Source organism: Lolium rigidum, chromosome 5 (assembly GCF_022539505.1).
Source record: "Lolium rigidum isolate FL_2022 chromosome 5, APGP_CSIRO_Lrig_0.1, whole genome shotgun sequence".
Classification (NCBI taxonomy): domain Eukaryota; kingdom Viridiplantae; phylum Streptophyta; class Magnoliopsida; order Poales; family Poaceae; genus Lolium; species Lolium rigidum.
The window spans coordinates 232713747-232733899 of NC_061512.1; the positions used below are offsets into that span (position 1 = coordinate 232713747).

The following is a 20153-nucleotide window of genomic DNA, read 5'->3' on the forward strand; positions in this document are numbered from 1 at the left end:
GCAACCGGAAGCAATCTGCGTCATAATAATGTGGCAGTCATGCGACTTCAGGTTCTGGAATGTTTTCTTCTCCATATTTATAATTCCCTTTATATTGGAGGAGAAGCCAGACGGGACCTTGATACTGTAAAGGACTTCAAAAAAGATATCCTTCTCTGCTTTGGTAAGAGCGTAGCTGGTAGGACTTAAGCGACTCCCGTATCCTTGTAATCCTGTTCTTGCTTGTCTTTTGGGACTTTCATACGATACTCGGTCCTCCCGTGCTTCGGTGTATCTTTTGTCTTCCCATACACGCCTAAGAAACCTAGCAGGTTCACGCAAAGATTCTTCGTCACGTGCATCACGTCGATTGAAGAGCGGACCTCTAGGACTTTCCAATAGGGTAGATCCCAAAATATAGATTTTTTCTTCCACATGGGTGCGTGTCCGGTAACGTCGTCATTCGGAACAGATTGGCCGCCAGGACCCTTTCCAAAGATTACTTTTAGGTCCTTGACCATATCAAGTAAAGCATCACCGGTACGGAGTTCGAGCTTCACCCGGCGATCTGCCTCACCTCCGAAATGATTGCCTTTCTTTCGACGGGGTGCCTCTTTGGAAGAAATCGACGATGCCCCGTGTACACAACCTTCTTACATTTATGCAAATAGGCACCTTCGGTCTCATCTAAACAAGTGCGTGCATGCATTGTATCCCTTGTTTGTCCGTCCCGAAAGGTTACTAAGAGCAGGCCAATCATTGATGGTCACGAAAAGCAACGCTCGTAGGTTAAATGACTCCTGTTTGTACTCATCCCATGCATGTACACCTGGTTTGCTCCACAACTGTAAGAGTTCTTCAAATAATGGCTGTAGGTACACATCAATGTCGTTGCCGGGTTGCTTTGGGCCTTGGATGAGCACAGGCATCATAATGAACTTCCGCTTCATGCACAACCAAGGCGGAAGGTTATAGATACATAGAGTTACGAGGCCAAGTGCTATGACTGCAGCTCTGCTCCCCAAAAGGATTCATTTCATATGTACTTAGGCCAAACCTTAAGTTCCTCACGTCATCTGCAAAATCCGGGAACTCTCTATCGATTGTCCTCCACTGCGACCCATGAGCGAGGTGTCTCAGCATCTCGTCTTTCTTACGGTCTTCTTTGTGCTATCGCAATAATCTGGCATGCTCTTTATTTCTGAACAGACGTTTCAACCGTGGTATTATAGGAGCATACCACATAACCTTGGCAGGAACCCTCTTCCTAGGGGGCTCGCCCTCAACATCACCAGGGTCATCTCGCCTGATCTTATACCGAAGTGCAGTGCATACCGGACATTTTTCCAAATTTTCATACTCAGCGCGGTAGAGGATGCAGTCATTAATGCATGCATGTATCTTCGACACCTCTAATCCTAGAGGGCAGAGAACCTTCTTTGCTTCGTACGTACTCGTCGGGCAATTCGTTATTCTTTGGAAACCTCCTCTTCATTATTTTCGGTAACTTCTCAAATGGCTTGTCACATATACCAGCCTCTGCCTTCCATTGCAGCAACTCCGGGGTGGCACCGAGCTTTGTGTTGCCATCTTCGCAATTTGGGTATAACTTCTTTTTGTGATCATCTAACATGCCCTTTAACTTTCGCTTCTCGTTTTCCGTTTCGCATCTCTGTGTGCATCGGCGATGGCCCGACGAAGATCATCATCAACGGGCTCATCCGATGCCTCTTCATCTTGATCACCTCCTCCTGCATCTTCATCTTCATCATGCCCTGTTGCGGTATCACCGTAGTTAGGGTACATATCATCATCCTCTTCTTCTTCTTCGTCGTCTTCCATCATAACCCCTCTTTCTCCATGCTTGGTCCAACAATTATAGCTGGGCATGAAACCTTTCCAAAGCAGGTGTGAGTGAATGACTTGCCATTCAGGGTATTGCTTCAAGTTATGGCAATCAACACATGGACAACACATAAAACCATCCGCCTGTGGGTTTTCCCGAGCCACACGGATAAATTCTTCCAGGCCCGATCCGAACTCGGGTAGACGTCGGTCAACGTACATCCATTGCCGCCGGTTCATCTACATCAAATAATTAATTAAGTTTATCAATAAACAATTACAAAACATCATAATATTTATAAATAGTGGAAATTAGCACCGTACAAATGAAAGGGTTAAGTTGTTGCTTAAACCTTGATCGAGGAGGGAAAGAAAGAGGAGAAAGCTTAAGTGTCGCTCCGGCACCTCATCTCATTTTTATTTTGTGTAAAATCAAGCGAAATCATTCTCTCAGACATTTCATCGAGCACCTTGTTTGCATGCCAAAGAAATGCAAGCTAGCACTCAACACACACACCTTCTCCTAGCAAAAATGAAGTGGAGTGGGCTGTTTGGCCGGGTAGCTGAGCTGAAATAGGGCTGGGGACCTTTAGCACCGGTTCGTGTTACGAACCGGTGCAAATGGTCTATCTTTTGCACCGGTTCGTAACACGAACCGGTGCTAAAGGTTCCTCGGCTGACACGTGCTCAGCGACGAAGCTTTTGCACCGGTTTGTGTTACGAACCGTGCAAAGATAGCTCTTTGCACCGGTTCGTAACACGAACCGTGCAAAGGTCTCTCGGCCGGCTGCGCACCACCAACCGGTGCTAATGACCCCTTTTAGCACCGGTTCGTACCAAATCCGGTGCAAAACCCATTTGGGGCAAAAAACCAAAGCCCTTGTTTCTACTAGTGTGTATTGTACTGCACGATCAGTTTCATGGCCAACAAATCGAACAGTACGTCTAACTATCGATTCGTAGGCAGCAAGAAGCTTGGTCCATGCATGCAACTTAATTAAAAGCCATAATAGGATCGTCGCGATCAGCTGCCGCGAGCCGTGACGATGCATGTGTGTGCATGCCAAGTCGCTCGATCTCACCGCCATAACAGTATTTGCCCGAATGAAATTAAAGTATTCGAGCTCAGAAGAGCCATTTTCATGTCACTGATTGTGCAAGTCTTTGACCGGCCGCTCAAAAGAGGACAAGCTGCAGTGCAATTATGCTCTCCCTGTGGTCTCCGTTGACACCGACAGCAAGAATCGAGTGCGATAATTCATGACGCCTTGGCATGCGTCATCGCATAAACAACGTGCAGCTGCTGTCTTGTCCCGTATATAAAGAAGCATCGGATAGGCTTCCATCTTCCCGTATCCAGATCGATAGGCAAATCCACTTCCTCAAACACGCATCCATCGGCAGCCGATTGACAGGTGAACGCAAAAGTACGTGGATATCGTCGCAGAGAGACATATGGGCTCGTGCGTCTCGCTCTCGGCGGCGCCGGCGCTGCCGACAGTGGCCACGGCGAAGGTGGTGCACGTGGACGGCTCCATGGTGCAGTTCGCGACGCCCGTCACGGCGCGGGAGGCTCTCGGCAGCGACGCCACCAGCTCCTCGAGCTTCCTCTGCAGCTGCGACGAGCTTCGATTCGACGCGCCCGCCCGCGCGCTGGCGGCCGAGGAGGCACTCCAGCCCGGGTGCCTCTACTTCGCGCTCCCCGTGTCCATGCTCCGCCGCCCGCTCTCCGGGCAGGACATGGCCGCCCTCGCCGTCAAGGCAAGCTCCGGTTTGGCCGCCGTCGCCAACAGCAGCAAAGGACAGGGTATGGCTCGAGTGGCGCCGCTCGTCGCCGCCGACGAGGGTGAACGAGACGGCGGACGGGATCACCACGTCTACGGAAAATACGGCCCACGCAAGATGGGTGGTAGTGATCGTGCGGTCGTGCAAAGGCTGAGCGCCATTTTGGAAGGCCAGTGAGTCCTGACTACGGCCTGAGTGTGGCCCCAATATCGATTAACCGATTTAACGGTTACATTGTTTAGACAGTCTAGTTAAGCAGATTATGAGTTGCTGCTTAGTTGATCAGGTCCATCGCTCGATTCCCCAACTGAGGTCTGCAGGAGGAGATCCGTATAGTATGTATGTACAGCCGTACAGGATGCTTCGATTCTTTCATGTGTAAATTTTAGGATTAAGGAACACAAATACGTTATTGTACTTCCTACAATTCATATTAATTATCGCTAATATCGATATATCTTGATATATATTTTAGTTCTATATATATCCATATTAGCGATAAGTAATATTAATTAGAGGATTATATAATGAATGGAGTAAATACACGTTTCAGTTAAGCTAGTGATGTTCCTGCCATCGATGATTTGCAAAAAAATAGACAAGAGAAAGGGATATTGCAGTCCTTATGCGTGCAAGTTGGAGGCATGCCCTGAATTTTGTAGGGAAGGATTCACCGGATCAATGGATAAAGGACACATAGATGTTATAATTAACGAAAGAGAACATGGCGTTTCTAGAGCCAAAGGTTGAGTTAGGCATCCGGATATTCAAAATGGCACCAAAAGTATCATATGCCCCGGCACGTAAAAAATGTTTTACTAATAACAAAATAATCTGAATAAAAGTACACATAAACATGTAGGATGTATATGCATCCATTGTCTAAAACCGCATTTCCAAATGTTAAACAATTCCGCAAAAGAAGAAACACGTGTACATCCGGACATTTTATGTTCACACACAAAGTTTCAGAAAATAATTTGAGGCATGTGTAAAAACGATATTTTTCTATGCTCTAATATGACTATTCACGGGACATTTTTTCTTTTATACATCTGCCAGAAAAAAAAATCTTGCGAAACTTCGTTTCCAACATAAAATGTCCTACGCATAGTATTTTTCTCAAGAATTTTATATTTTAAAAACATTTTCATGCATTTTCGTAGTAGGTGTATCTACACCTAAGCCAAAACACCGACTCTATTTACATATATGTGTCATATATGACAATATAAATTCCCTAAAAAATAATTTCATGTACGTTGGACGTGCGAAAAAATTAGTTTTGTACTTTGAAAATTGCAGTTTCCTAGCACCCGGTTGTGAAAGCCTCGAGTCTCCATAATTCTGGTAGACTGTGTTAGCGGCACTGTTATTCGCAATTACACCCTCCATTCCATAATGCTTGTCTCTAATTTGGATATATCTAGAAAAATTTTATGCATAGATATATCCAAATCAATCACAAAAATTATGGAATTTGGGGGGGTGGGGGGAGTGTTCAGGTACTACTAGTAAACTTTATTCTGCCTTATGAACAAATATAGCTAAGCAGGTTTGGCGTATTCTCAAGAAGAAAAGAGCACCCGGTCTTGTTTTTTTTTTCGAGGGCACAACCTACGTCTTTTCTTAATGAACTTTGCACACAGGTGGAAGGCTTAGAGCATGTCTAGTAGAGCCCCTAAACCCCTAAATCTGTAAAAATAACCGCTTTTTTACAGTTTTTGACGAAAAAATCGCAAAGACTAGAGCCCCTAAAACTGTAAAACTGTAAAAAAATTCCCAGGTCGGACCTGGGAATCCCTTCTTGGCCTGTAGAAACGAGGGTTGGGCAATCCAACCCGTCCCCGACCTGTAAACGCCTGGGACACGCGCGGGAGGGACATTTCAGCTCGTTCCCTCTTCTCCCTCTTCCTCCCCCGATCCCGCCGCCGCCGCCGCCCTCCAGCCCCGCCGCCGCCGCCCTCCAGCCCCGCCGCCGCCGCCGCCCTCCGGCCCGCCTCCGCCGCGCCCCGCCTCCGCCCCGCCCTCCGCCCGCCCGGCCTCCGCCCGCCCCGGCCTCGCCTCCCGCCCGGCCTCGCCTCGCGCGCGCCGGCCTCCGCCCGCCCCGGCCTCGCCTCCCGCCCTCGGCCCGCCTCCGCCGCGCCCCGCCTCCGCCTCGCCCTCCGCCCGCCCGGCCTCCGCCCCGCCCTCCACCCGCCCGGCCTCCGCCCGCTGCTCCGCCCGCCCGCGCTCCACCGCGCCCCGGCCTCCGCCCGCCCGCCCTCCGCCCGCCCGCCCTCCACCCGCCCGGCCTCCTCCCGCCGCGCCCCGCCTCCGCCCCGCCCTCCGCCCGCCCGGCCCCGCCGCGCCCCTGCCCCGCCGCGCCCCGGCCTCCTCCGCCCAGGTATGTTCTTTTTTTTCTTCTTTTGTTTCATTTTTTTTGTTTCATTTTGTAGCACTAATTGATGGTTGATTTTTTTGCAGATGGAGATGAACAACAACGTTGTCATGGACTCGATGTCGGATTCGTCGGATTGGTCGACATCCGACGATTCCGACATTGATGAGTTGTTGAAAGAAACCCTTCTCGTGTAGAAGCTTTTCTTCAAGCACATCGTGAGATTGAAGATGCAGCCACTCATGGTCGTCTCCGTGATGATCTAGTCGAGCACCAGTGGCATTTGGATGGGCAGCGCCGTGCCGCATGATTTACCTTTGTTCTATTTGATTCGAACAATTATTGTTGTATGGTCCAACATTGTTGTAACAATTTGAATGATTATTGTTTTATGTGCGCGAATGTACTATTTGGTGTTGTAATAAATAACTACAATGCTTATTGTTTTATGTGAAATGTGATGATATTTGTGATATGTGAAATGATGATATGTGATGAAATCTGTGATATGGCATATGACAGTTTTAGGGGTTGGGGTTGAGCCAAAGACTAGAACCCTCAAACTGCATTATTTAGGGGTTTAGGGGTTCTACTCTTTACCCCTGTTTTTCAACCTGTAAAAATGCACAAAAATGGCTATTTCCAACCTGTAAAACTGCTATAGAGGTTTGAGGGTTTAGGGGCTCTACTAGACATGCTCTTAGACATGTATATTTTTTTAAAAAAGTGCCTTTCCTTATTTTTAAAATATTTTAAACAACTTTACTATTCATTCGGGAAATGCTCCCGGAGCCAAAACATGGCCCCCTACATCGAGCTAGGCTCTGCGAGACGGTTATGCAAAAGCTAAACACCTCTAAATTAACAAATTAATAGATGCTTCATTTGATGGAGTTCACACTACCATACTACGAAGCACGCCTTCTTCTGTCGTTTTTTCGTCTTTTTATTTCGGTTTCTCTTGACATCTTTATTTTTGCACTATGGACCATCGGTATCTTCATACGGAGTACATTTTTAACTCGTTGTCCTTGGACAAGCGCAGTCTTTGGCTGTTCAAGCAAGAAAAAAAGGCACCCAAGCTTCTTAAGATCTCCTATACTTTCTTCGTAGATTCTTTTTACATTATCTTGTTTCTCACCTCTTTAGTTAGGTTCAAAACGTCCCCTCCGGTAGGGACTTTTTGTGCCTCCCAAGTCCCAAGTAAGTAAATCATCTTGCGTGCATGACCAAATTAGTTAATTAGGAGTAAATCATCTTGCGTGCATGACCAAATTAGTTAATTAGGAGGGTGCCCAAGGTCGTAATCAGGTGCTGCGAGCTGTAGCGACGTGGACGTCAGCGATGACCCCAGAAAAGATTCATATCACCGAGAGGGTCGCCGTCACTGCCATTTTTATTCCGAAATTCGCTATCAGCACGAGATATTATCCGTTTAACTACACCCCTCAAGTACTATTTGAGAATTGACACCCCTCTCTTCAGTTTCTTGCCCACCCGTACGAGGCATTGGGACTTTTACTCTTTGTTTGATTGGATGAGATGGAAATTCAACGGGGAAGAGGAAAGAGAATTCATGTTGATAGAGAATACCTACTGTACACTATTCCTGAATGTATATGTCTTGTCAACAACGAGAAATTGAAGTGTAAATCTGGATGGTTTGAAGTGGAATGGAAACCTTAACATGCAAAAGTGTCTACCTCATTAGAAAAGCAAGTATCTACCGGCGATATATTCATTCGAGTATCAACCGGCGTCAACCAGTTGTCAAACTCAAAACTGTAAAGTGGCTCTGATAAAAACTATCAGTACTTTCTTTTTAACTTTTCATCTAGTAACGTGCATGAATGGACGTTACTAGATGAAATTACCGTATGTGAAGGCCCTACATATTGACTAAGTCAAATGAGACTCCTTCGCACACACTTAAATAGACGTGCGCTCTAGAGTCTCATCGCTCACCCTTAAATAGCGATGGTTAGGTACACCACATGTGAGATGTCATTTCAGCCATGAGTGAAGATCTACTCTGTACTAGTGCATAAATAAGTACACATTCCGTCAAAATTTAAGTCTCAACTTTTTCTAGATATAGATATATCTAAAACTAAAATACATCTAGAAATATTCGTAACTAAACAAAAGTGAGACTCTTACTCTAGAATGAAAGTATTATATCTTGATTTTGTCATAAGCCAAACTTTTTAAGTTTAACCAACGTTATAAAACAGTTGCGGCGATATGGACGGAGGCGCGCGTCAGCCATTACGCTGACAGGTCGCTGTGGCTGCCCGTATATTATTGTTCCGGAACCAGCTGACACTCCTTGTTTGTCAGTCTGTAGAAGCAAATATTACGTAGCTCTACTCGATCACTGATTCCTTTGACCACAAACTACACAGTTTTATATCTACTACTCAATGGCCACGTACAACGTGGACTTTCTCCGCACTAATCTGCGCAGCCTCCCACAACTTGTCCCTCAAGTGATCACCTTGCAATGCAAGTACTCTCCGTTGACACTGACAGCAGCACCGAGCGCGTGACGAACTGGCTTGCGTCGTCGCCTAAAATGCGCTGTTTGGCCGTTTCCACTCTGCTTCCACCATTGCACCCTATAAAAAGCTGCATCAGACGCAGGCTCCGTCTGCCAGCGGATCAGCAGATCAACCAACCAATCTCCGATCACCCATTTGAGCTCACACGGACAAACGGCAGCACACAAACACGTCGTCGCGAGGGAACACATGGGCTCCTGCGTCTCGCGCTCGCCGGCGTCGGGGTCCGGGCGGGCGGTGGCCACGGCGAAGGTGGTCGGCCTGGACGGGTCCATGACGCAGTACTCGGCGCCAGTCACGGCGGGCGAGGCCCTGGGCGACGATAACAGCCGCAAAGGCGCGTCGGTCTTCCTGTGCAGCTCCGACGAGCTCCGCTTCGACGAGCCCCCGCGCGCGCTGGCGGACGAGGAGGCGCTGCAGCCCGGGTGGCTCTACTTCGTGCTCCCCGTCTCCATGCTCCGCCTGGCGCTCTCCGGGCACGAGATGGCCGCCCTGGCAGTCAGGGCCAGCTCCGCGCTCGCCGTCGCCAGCGGCGTCGCGTCCCCTCCGCGCCGCAAGATCGTGCCAGGAGCCAACGGCAAGACACGAAAGACGGCGCGAGTGGCGCCCCTCGTTGTTGCCCCCAACAATGACGAGGACGCCGAACTAGCAGACAGTGGATCGAGTCTGCACCCATACGGCAAATACGGTGCCTCGAACAAGACGGTGCGCGGCGGCGGCCATGAGAAGGCGGGGAAGACGAGGAAGATAGCAGGCTACAGAAGCCGCGGCGCTCGTCATCGTCGTCGTGCGGCAGATGTGCCGAGGTTAAGCGCCATTCTGGAAGACGATGACTTCTGAGCAGCCCCCGATCAGCGGACTAGTTAGCTAGTTTAGATAGTTTATTCAGTCGACCGTTGAGTCCCTCTTCAGAGTAGGAGATCCGTGTATATCACTCGATCATACTGTAGATTGCTACGATGTACAGGATGTTTTGATTCTTTGATCTGTGTACATCGAATGTCGGATCATGGCAAAATGGAAGTGCAATGCGACAAGCTAATGCACCGTTATGTTCACATTCCACATTTCTGTTTCAAACCCTGTTTTCCAGGATAGTTGGACTTCAGTGTAATCATGAAGAAACCTTGGCACATTTGTTTTGGAGTTGTCTTTTTGCGCAACAGTGTTGGGATTTTGTTTGCCCTCAAGTTACAAATCAACACTCAGTCTTGGAAGCCTTCTATGTGATCAAATATTCCCTGAATTTACCATTTGCAGTGGAGATCATCATATTGGCTGCTTGGAGTATTTGGATAATCAGAAACAGGAAAATATTTGAAGATCAAAATCCTTCCTTTTCGGCTTGGAAGATTATTTTCAAACAAGAATTGCAACTGCTTTCATACAGAATGAAAAAGAAATGGAATGTTTCCTTCAAAGCTTGGCTGCAAAGTCTTGTCTTAGTCTCCTTTGTTTTAGCTTTAGTCTTTTCCTTTTCCTTTTTCTTATTTTTCTTTCTTTCTTTCTTTCTTTTGTAAACCTGTGTACATCTTGTACAACTGATACTCTGTTTTTTCTTTTATTTTTATATTAATAAAAATTGCAGTGGGGATTTTCCCCACTGTTTCACCCTCAAAAAAAGGATAGTTGGACTTGAGAACATTTTGAGAGAGCCAAATCTTCCAAATGGTAGTGCGTATTCTCATCTTCGTGCCATCCCCTCACCCGAGGAATGCGCCTCACACTGCCGAGCATTGGCCACTAGGCAAAAACTTCCAACTCCTCGCGACTCTCACCAGGGCGCCGCTAGGGGATCCTCCGCCAGCCCCCTCCCCTCTGCCAGTCTCTCACGCCGCCGCTGCCGCCAACCATCGCTGTGGCGGCGGCGGGCCTAACCACTAAATGTGGGCCTCGGAGCTGGTGGCCTGGAGGTCAACGCCGGAGTTGCTGGGGCAGTGAAGGCCGTCGGATCTTCGAGCTGCGACCAGGGCGGCGCACCTGGCCGCGGTGGTGGTTAGATCGTCCTTGGCGGTGCAAATCGGCGATGGAGGCATGGGGCGGGATTGGTTGATTTCCTAATTTCGTTATGGGTGTCGACCTTCTCCACATCCCTCCTCGATGCGTGGTTTGGTCGGTTCCAGCGGAAGATCAGCCATATTTTATTCCTCCATGTCGGCTTCTGTTGATGGGGTTCCGAGCGGCAGATCCAACAGGGTGCCGTCGGGTGGCGTGGGGGCTACTAGCTTACCTTGATGTGGTGGTCCTAGAGTTCCTAACTAGCGCCAAGATGATGATCTATCGGATGCATGTCCCCATCGATCTAGATCGAGTGTCGTGTCCTGAAAAGCTCCGCTGACTAACTCCACTCGACAATTCATGCATCGGGATTACATGATCGGCTAGGATTCGTGTAGGGGATTCGTAGCATAGAAAACAAAAAAATTCCCACGCAACGACAAATAAACCACCAAGATCTAATCTAGTACATGCATTTAACGATGCGGTAGCATGTAACAATATGATAACTTGATTTGCGTACCGTTGCAAATCGGGTGCATAAGCTTAACGGTTGGTGTCGACATATATAGATGATCGCCATCCGTTCAATCTTGGCGATCCAACTCGATCAACTCCGTCGCTTGTGCGACAGCTCCTAGGTGATGCACATGGGCGGCTTGACAACGTCGACTCCTTCGTATTCCAGCAAGTTGGAGTCGAGGTAGAGAGATTGCTCCAGCATCACGATAGCGTGACGACAAACTTGGTGCATATCTGGCAGGGCTGCGCTCGGACTATCTTTTCGTAGTTCACCGAAATTAGGGTTTCGGCGATCACCGGTGGAGGTCCGAGGACCAACGGAGGTAATCGGCGGAGGACCGAGGAGAACCCCGACGAGGACAGGCGACGGGCGACGGCGGTGAGGAGGCCGACGATGAGCGGCGGGCGGCAGCACCAAGGCGGGTGGCCAACGGCAGCTTGGCGGTGGTGTTGGGCATGTGGAGCTCGGGGCTGAGTGGCTCTTGTGAACTTGTGATGTTGTGGCCAGCCCCGGGGCTACCGTAAATGAAGGCTCGGACCTGAGAGGTCGTAGGATCTATGAATCCTAATTGAACTCTCGGTCAAACCTTGTCAAACTCATACTGGAACCAAATAAGGAAGTCCCTAAGTGAATCGGAATAGGAGGAAGAGAGCTCCTCCTTCCCGCCCCCAAACCGAGTAGAGGGAGAGCTCTCCCTCTCCCAATCGTCCACGATGGCCAACTGGCCGGCCAGCTCACTTGGCGCGCAGGTGGGGTCCACCCAACCCTAGGATAGGTGGGTTCCCCCCTTCCGGAACGTTACGGTTCAACCGAAAAATCCGAAACTTTCGTGAACCATTTCAATACTTCCCATATATGTTCCTATATGTCAGTCGCCTTTCCGAATCCATCCGTGATATCCCCAAACCCATTCGGGACACCAAAAACACTGCACTTGATATATCTCTATCCATAGCGGCGTCGAACCTTAAATGTGTGATCCTACGGATTCACAATTATGCGAACATGACTATGTCCATAGCCAATGGTTAATACAGGGATCTAGATATCAATATTAACCCCCACATATTCAACGATGATCTTATCAAGTGAACCAATTATGTCATTCATATATAATTCACCTGTTATGTGATATCTTAGTTACCCGAGATTTGATCGCTGGTACATTTATACCTTTTGTTCTTATCTCGTTACTGGTAAGTACTCTTTTCTCATCGTAATAACGCACTCTGATGTGATCTAGTCACGGGCTTGCAAGCGATTGAGTGCGTATTACCGAGAGGGCCCCAAGAATATCTTTCCGTTACTTGGATGGACAAATTCCAGTCTTGATAACATACAACCCAACAATTATCTTATAGAATACATGGGAGATAGCTTTATGATCCCCCAATAACGAAGTGACGTTTGCAACAAGCTATGCATTCTTCCAATAACCGGGAGTTGTATAATATTATGGTCAACGGGAAAGCTTCGCAATTAGAACAATGTAACGCGATTAATTTCTATGCTTTGATTAGGTCAAGTCCATCAACTTATTCTCCTTAATAATATGACCTCGCTAATAATAACACTATGTTCATGGCTATGAAAACCAATAACCAACACTCATTTCACGAACTAGTATAGAGGCATACTAGGGACACATTGTGTTCATATTCCACACACATGTATTATGTTTCTGGATAATACAATAAGCATGGCATATAAACATTATCATGAACATGGATTGATGATAATAAATATTTCTTTATTATTGCCTCTTGGGCACCAAATCTCTTCAAGTCGGTCGGGTGCACCTGTGTTTTTCTGATCATTTGATTTTAGAGGGAGTGTTGCGAGTCTATGCCGGTTGTTGCCATCATGGGGCACGTTTTCTCGCTCTATGGTGAAGTCAGCTGGCGGAGATGCCATGAAAGCTGAGATCCGTGATCTAGCAATGTTGGTTTGATTCCTTGTGGTGATGAGTAATTCGCTTGGTGATTAGTGACTTGTAGCAAGACATCATAAATGGGGCAGACAATACAGGAGAAGTTTAAAGTCTTATCTTTCAGGATGAAAATTCAAGGTATGACCTTGGTTGTGTCTGGCAATGGCCTTATTGAATGCATTGTTTTGGCAGCGAGGACTTTCTCTAGGATGAAAACATAAAATCCATGATCGAGCGACGGCAACTCATGTGCACTGTTTCCTTTTATTAAACATCGTTTTTGGAGAAGCTAGATTTATGGTGTTATCTTCGTGATGTTAGTACCGCTAGCGGGACTTTTTTTGTTGCGAGATTCTCTGGCTGCCCGAACACTACATAGTCCGGGCTCCTTTGCTTCGATATTGGCACTTCTTGTGGAAAGGAAAGTTGCAAGTCGAGTTAGCATTTAGCGTATTTGTTCTTCTCTATCAGGTTGTGTGCATCCGTAATGCCACTAGTATAATAAGTTGTTACAGACGCTGGATATAGAATTAGTATCTTCGCGATATAAATATATGTTTTTTTGTCAAAAAGATGACATGCACCGACGTCGAGATGGCTAAGAGTAGTGTATTTTACTTCGAAAAATTGCGACATGATGGAAAAGTTCTGGTTGAAAATTTGCACTTTCTATAATTGGGTTAATATTACCATCTATGTTCCATATTAGTAGTCACAATTTAAATTTATCTACACTTATAATGTGTCTAGATACATTTAAATTAGCAAAAACTAATATGAAACGGGGGAGTACTCTTCTTAATTATTTGTAGGCTCATCCACCAAGTATTCAATCTTTTTTTGTTAATTCTTGCAAAAATATAAGTTAAGCCAATTCTCAGACTACGGTCAAGTTTTCCATTCAAAAAGCGGACAAAACCCTGCCCCTTCATCAATCGTTGTAGGCAACCATTTTATTACAAAGTTTAAATTCAACATTACTTCTCATGGACTACACTAGTTGCGCATGTAAATCAGGCAGCAAAAGATGAGGAACAGAAACCTCCTACGCGTCATTAGGCATCTTTTATCTCTAAATAGGAAGCCCCCGCTAACTCATTTTCCTGCTCTCATATGCGTCCACGTCACCCTTTTACTATGTACAAACTTTTCGCGCATTCGAACGGAAGGAGGTCCTAGCGACACGCTCCAGTTCCATACCCGCATTTTCCCTTTCCTGGTAAGCTACGTGCGGGAAATCATTAGCATGTTGTAGACCACGCGCAAGTTACGTCTCGTACGTCTGCATGCATGTAAAAATGAACAAATCTGATGACGTGAACGAGTATCTTTCCAAATTCAAAAATTGAAAATGTTTTATCTCACAAACTACAACTCCGATTTAAGATCTGTTTTCACCAATAAATCTGTCTCGACGAGATCTTCAAAACTAGCACCCTTGTTGATATGTTTCGAGAAACTTTTTTTCGGGCTAAAAGTTATCAACCCTCTCTATCTGAATAATCAACCCCTCCGTACTTGAGTGATCAACGGTAAATATATAAAATTATCAACCTGCTGCACGCTATTGAGGGAAAGTTCTGCATGCATGCACAAATAGATGAATCTGCTGATGTCAGCGGAATCTTTTCCAAATTTGCAAATTCAAAATGTTTTAACTTTCAAACGACAACTCCAAATTAAGATTCGCTTTCACCAATAAATCTATCTCGACGAGATCTTCAAAACTAGCACCCATGTTGATATGTTTCGAGAAATTTTTTTTCGGGCTAAAAGTTATCAACCATCTCTATCTGAATAATCAACCCCTCCGTATTTGAGTGATCAATGGTAAATGTATAAAATTATCAACCTGGTGCAGGCTATTGAGGAAAAGTTCTGCATGCATGCACGAATAGACTTATCAATCTTTTCTAAATTTGTAAATTCAAAACGTTTAATCAACCCTCCGTACTTGAGTGATCAACGTTAAATGTATAAAATTATCAACCTGATGCAGACTATTTAGAAAAAGTTCTACATGCATGCACAAAATAGACGAATTTGCTGATGTCAGCGGAATCTTTTCCCAATTTGAGAATTTAAAACGTTTTAACTTTCAAACGACAACTCCAAATTAAGATCCGCTTTCACAAATAAATTTGTCTCGACGAGATCTTCAAAACTAGCACTCATGTTAATATGTTTCGACAAATTTTTTTCTGCCTAAAAGTTATCAACCCTTTCTATTTGAATAATCAACCCCTCCGTATTTGAGTGATCAACGGTAAATGTATAAAATTATCAACCTGGTGCAGACTATTGAGAAAAATTTCTGCATGCATGCACAAAATAGACGAATTTGCTGATGTCAGCGGAATCTTTTCCAAATTTGTAAATTCAAAACGTTTTAACTTTCAAACGACAACTCCAAATTAAGATCCGCTTTCACCAATAAATCCGTCTCGACGAGATCTTCAAAACTAGCACCCATGTTGATATGTTTCGAGAAACTTTTTTTTCGGGCTAAAAGTTATCAAGTCTCTCTATTTGAATAATCAACCCCTCCGTACTTGAGTGATCAACGGTAAATGTATAAAATTATCAACCTGGTGCAGGGTATTGAGAAAAAGTTCTGCATGCATGCACAAATAGACGAATCTTCTGATGTCAGCGAAATCTTTTCCAAATTTAAAAATTTAAAACATTTTAACTTTCAAACAACAATTTCAAATTAAGATTCGCTTTCACCAATAAATCCGTCTCAACGAGATCTTCAAAACTAGCACTCATGTTGATATGTTTCAAGAAAAAAAAATTCGGGCTAAAAGTTATCAAGCCTCTCTGTTTTGAATAATCAACCCCTCCGTACTTGAGTGATCAACGGTAAATGTATAAAATTATCGACCCCAAAGTTAATTTTATTTTAAACATTTCAGCGAATATTTTTTTAGTTTAGAAGCTATCAACCCGGTGTCCTGTTATTTATCAACAGTTAATATAAATAGCTACCAATCCTAAAAATCTAGCTTCATTTCGAATATTTTGACGACTCTTTTTAGTTTACAAGTTATCAACCCGGTGCTCCGTTATTTATCAATGGTAATTATAAAAAACTACCAACCCTAAAAAGTATTTCATTTAGAATATTTTAGCGAACATTTTTTTATTTTACAAGCTATCAACCCGGTGTCTCGTTATTTATCAACTGTAAATATAAAATAAATAATAATCCTAAAAATATTTAATTTAGAATATTTTAGCGACTCTCTTTTAATTTACAAGCTATCAACCCGGTGGCCCGCAATTTATCAATGGTAAATATAAATAAATGTCAACCCTAAAAAATTAATTTAAATTTGAAATATGTAGCGACTCTTTTTTTGTTTACAAGTTATCAACCCGGTGCCCCATTATTTATCAACGGTAAATATAAATACCTAGCAACCCTAAAAAGTAAATTTTATTTATAATATTTTAGCAACTTTTTTTAGCTTACAACTTAAAAAGTACTTAATTTGAGTAGCAAGTGGTAGTTCATTTGAGTTGCAAGTGGATTTCCCCACCCATTATTTTCCCCCCTTAAAAACCACTTGCCCGAAAAAGGGAATTATAAAAATTAGTCCAAAAAATATGAATTACCGTACGAAATAACAACATAAAGGGAATTGCAAAAAAAAAGAATTGTCAAAAGGGAATTGCAAATAAAGAGAATTGAAAGTATGCGTCGTGCTGAAAAAAAAGAGCGAGATGCTCTGTGCATGCATGCAGAAACTTGTTAGAGCTAGTCTCGTGCTGAAAAGTTGGCTCATTAAATGCAAACCCATGAGATACTTTATGCATGCATGCAGTGTGAACGCTCTTGGTTGTATGCAACATGCAAGTGGGAACATGAGTTGTTAGTGTGAACACAAAGCTACATGTGAACGTAATTAAACAGTACAAGAAAAAAGGGAATTGATTTCGCGCATGGCGCGAGCGCTGCCGCGCCAAGGAAAGTGATCGCTCCAGCGATCGATTGCCAGGGAGGGGTTTCGCATATTATCCAATCCTGCACGCAAGTATCGCCTGCTGATCTTCACCACTTCTCGGCCGTCACTTAATGAAATTTATGAGCCGGCGACCCTTCATAGCCCTAACACAAATGAACGTGAAACAGACAAGATCTCAACAGTCAAGCGCTTTCATGGCCATAAAATTGTGGAAGAAACTGAAGTAGGCGTCAGCGGTCTTTGCCTTTAAATACCTCGACTGATTTCCATTGTTTTCCAGCGCAAGTACGCGCCCCTGCTGTACATCGTTGGGCTCCAGTTTGGTGAAGTATCTCTCTTACCTTGGTGACTTTTGCAATGATCAATTCGATCACATGGAAGTTTGGAATTATGGAAGGTGTTTGATTTAATCGCGCACTAACCATTTATCTGTCAGATAACAATCTCCATCTCCATCAGGCGTTGGGTACTGTCAGTGTTCATCTCACGATCTCACCCATGGAGAAGTTGCTCCTACTCTCCCTTTGGCAGTCCATCTACACTATATGAGCCCCCCCTACAGACTCTGGTTTTCTTATGCAGCCGAATCATTCTAGCCCGTTAGATGCGTCTGACCATCCAGGTGATCTGCTATCTATCCTTTTGATCAACTCTTCGTTAGATAACTCCATTTTAGGCATGTGTGTATTCTGGCCATATTGTTAGTGGTTGAATGCTTCCTCTTCAGTATTATTTTGGATATCCAACTTAATTTGTTTTTGAAATGAGGACTTATGATATTATCTCCTTTGATAATAAACAATCAGCACTTGGCAGCCATATAAACATCACTGTATGCTACAACTAGAATATGTCATCATATACAAGCAATTGACCAGTTGGCATAGTTTCACGGTCAGCTTCTTCCTGTCCCGCTTTATCTGCAAACTGCATTTGCAGAAGAAGCTCAAGGTAGTATTGGGATCTCAAGTAGTTATTTTTAAGAAGTACTCATGGGAGCTTGTGGGGAGGTGCTCAATTTCAGAATTTCGAGCTACTTGGACTGTTGACTAATTCCTCTCATCTTGGCGCAAATTTTCCTTCTGGATAATTTATGAAAGGCTCCTGCTTGGATTTGCTTTTCTGATGTGAGCTAGAATTACTACTTCTTTACATTCTCCCTTTTCAGGAACCATAAAGAACACAATTGATTTTTTTCGGGGTATTGGTGTATTCGGCATAGAAGACTTCTCAAGATGTGTATGGATGATTCCTTTAAAACAGATGTATATGGATGCCAAGCATGAGCCGTAATTTGCAGACTCCATATAACATATAAGCATGCAGCTAACAAAAGCATGGTGATTTGTAGCAAAAAAAAGTAGCAGTTTACTATTTATGTTAAGTATAGAATGTTTTTTTATTATTATAAAGATCAGTTTGTGTTATGTTCCTGAGGGGTGTGTATGTGTGTGTATGTTAAAGCTAGAAGCATGGATATTTTTAGTTTTTTTTGTTATACTTTTATTTTGGTATGTAATATTAGACTTTAGAGTTACAAGTATTGTAAAGATATCACTGGTGTTGCTAGAAAGGATCTTATGCGCATTGCAAGTAAGATTCAGATGCAGGGTTTGGGAGAATCTTTTCGACTTGGCCATTAGTAATTCATTGCTTCATTTCATTGTGTGCAGGGCGAAACAAAGAACTCTGCAGAAATTTCCAATTGGAATGAGATCGTATTTACATAATTTAAACTTAAAATGAACCGATTGAACATTTTTATTTTTCTCTGTTAGCATGGGTAGTGCTCTTACTTATTATGCCCACTTGAACAACACGAGCCATTCTTTTTCAATTTTATATCAACAACTATGTGCAATACAATGTATCCAACTATTTCCGCAGCAACGCGCGGGGTTTTATCTAGTTTATTTAGGTATGCAAACCAGCCACACGCTAGTTATGTTAGATAACCCATGCAACCGTCAATGGATCCAGACAACTCCATCCAAAACCACAGGCACCCGCTGCTTCTCCAAAACTAAGTAGGATCACGTGTTGATCCAATACGTAGCCATACGAAAGAAATGAGCATTTCCAACCTCGTTGAAGACAATCTCGTTTCGACAACTAAAGGGCAGACACCCACACGTGTATGTATTTTTTCTTATATAGCCCATAATTAATTCCCAACATATGCTTAATATTGCTTAGAGCAAGTACAATAAGGTCTAGTCAGCCGGCTATAAAGATTAAAATAATATATTTGTGTCTAGTTGGAGGAGAGAGAAGAGGAGAGAAAATGTAAGTGGGCTCTTATGCAAGAGCTAGCTCTAGCACGTGCTTCTACGCAAGGTGTGTGAATGAAAGATGGGTCATCCATTGAAAAAGTAGTACATTCTTATAGCCAACTATTGTACTTGTTGGCTACATGTTGACCATAGATAACATGACATTTTGCTTATAGCCAACAACCGGCTATACTATTAGAATTGCTCTTAGAGGAGTAATGATAATATTAAGAGGTAAACTAAAAAAATCTCCAAATAATATGAGCAAACAAACATACATTAAATAGATAATAGATAGGCTCCTCAGCATCACACAAGGCACTTTTTTTTTTTGCAATCATCCTATTTAAGTTCAGCAAGGTTATACACCAAGGAACCTGAAACGTGCGTCGCTACTACTTGCGGGCATGCGAAACCCCCCTCTGAAGTTTGGTTCTTGCACAGAGGGAGTATCAAGTAAGTTAGGCACCAGAATAAAATAACGTGCTGTCGTAATTACCCCCTTCTGAACTTTGATTCTTGCGGGCATGCTTGCATGAACAAGTTATTTATATCCAAGAAAACATCACAGTCAACTGTCGCGAGCCGTGACGACGGACAATTGATGAAAAAGCCGCCGTTACCACGGAAACGGCTTAACAAGTGCTCACTGGTCGCTGTCACTGTCCCCTATTCTGTTCAGAAACTCGCGAATACGTAGAACCTGGACTTTCTCAGCACTCGCCAACGGCCTCAAGTGAGACCAGCTTGCAATACAAGTATGCACTCCCCTTTGACACTGACAGCACGAGTGCGTGGATGACGAACTGGCCTGCGTCATCGCACGAACAAGCGCTATTTCCACTCGCCGTTTCCCCTATAAAAAGGCTGCATCAGACGCAGGCTCTGTCTGCGAGCGGTAACAACGG

At 44.3% G+C, this 20153-nt stretch overlaps 2 protein-coding genes across 2 annotated transcripts; both read left to right on the plus strand.

Annotated features, from left to right (window-relative positions):
* Positions 1-3279: 3279 nt before the first annotated feature.
* Positions 3280-4003, plus strand: LOC124651610. Its single transcript, XM_047190662.1, has one exon. The coding sequence runs from the start codon at positions 3280-3282 to the stop codon at positions 3784-3786; it is 507 nt and encodes a 168-aa protein (XP_047046618.1). The 3' UTR covers positions 3787-4003.
* Positions 4004-8739: 4736 nt separating this feature from the next.
* On the plus strand, positions 8740-9512 carry LOC124651689. Its single transcript, XM_047190733.1, has one exon. It carries the CDS (start codon positions 8740-8742, stop codon positions 9388-9390), a length of 651 nt encoding a protein of 216 aa, XP_047046689.1. The 3' UTR covers positions 9391-9512.
* Positions 9513-20153: the final 10641 nt, after the last annotated feature.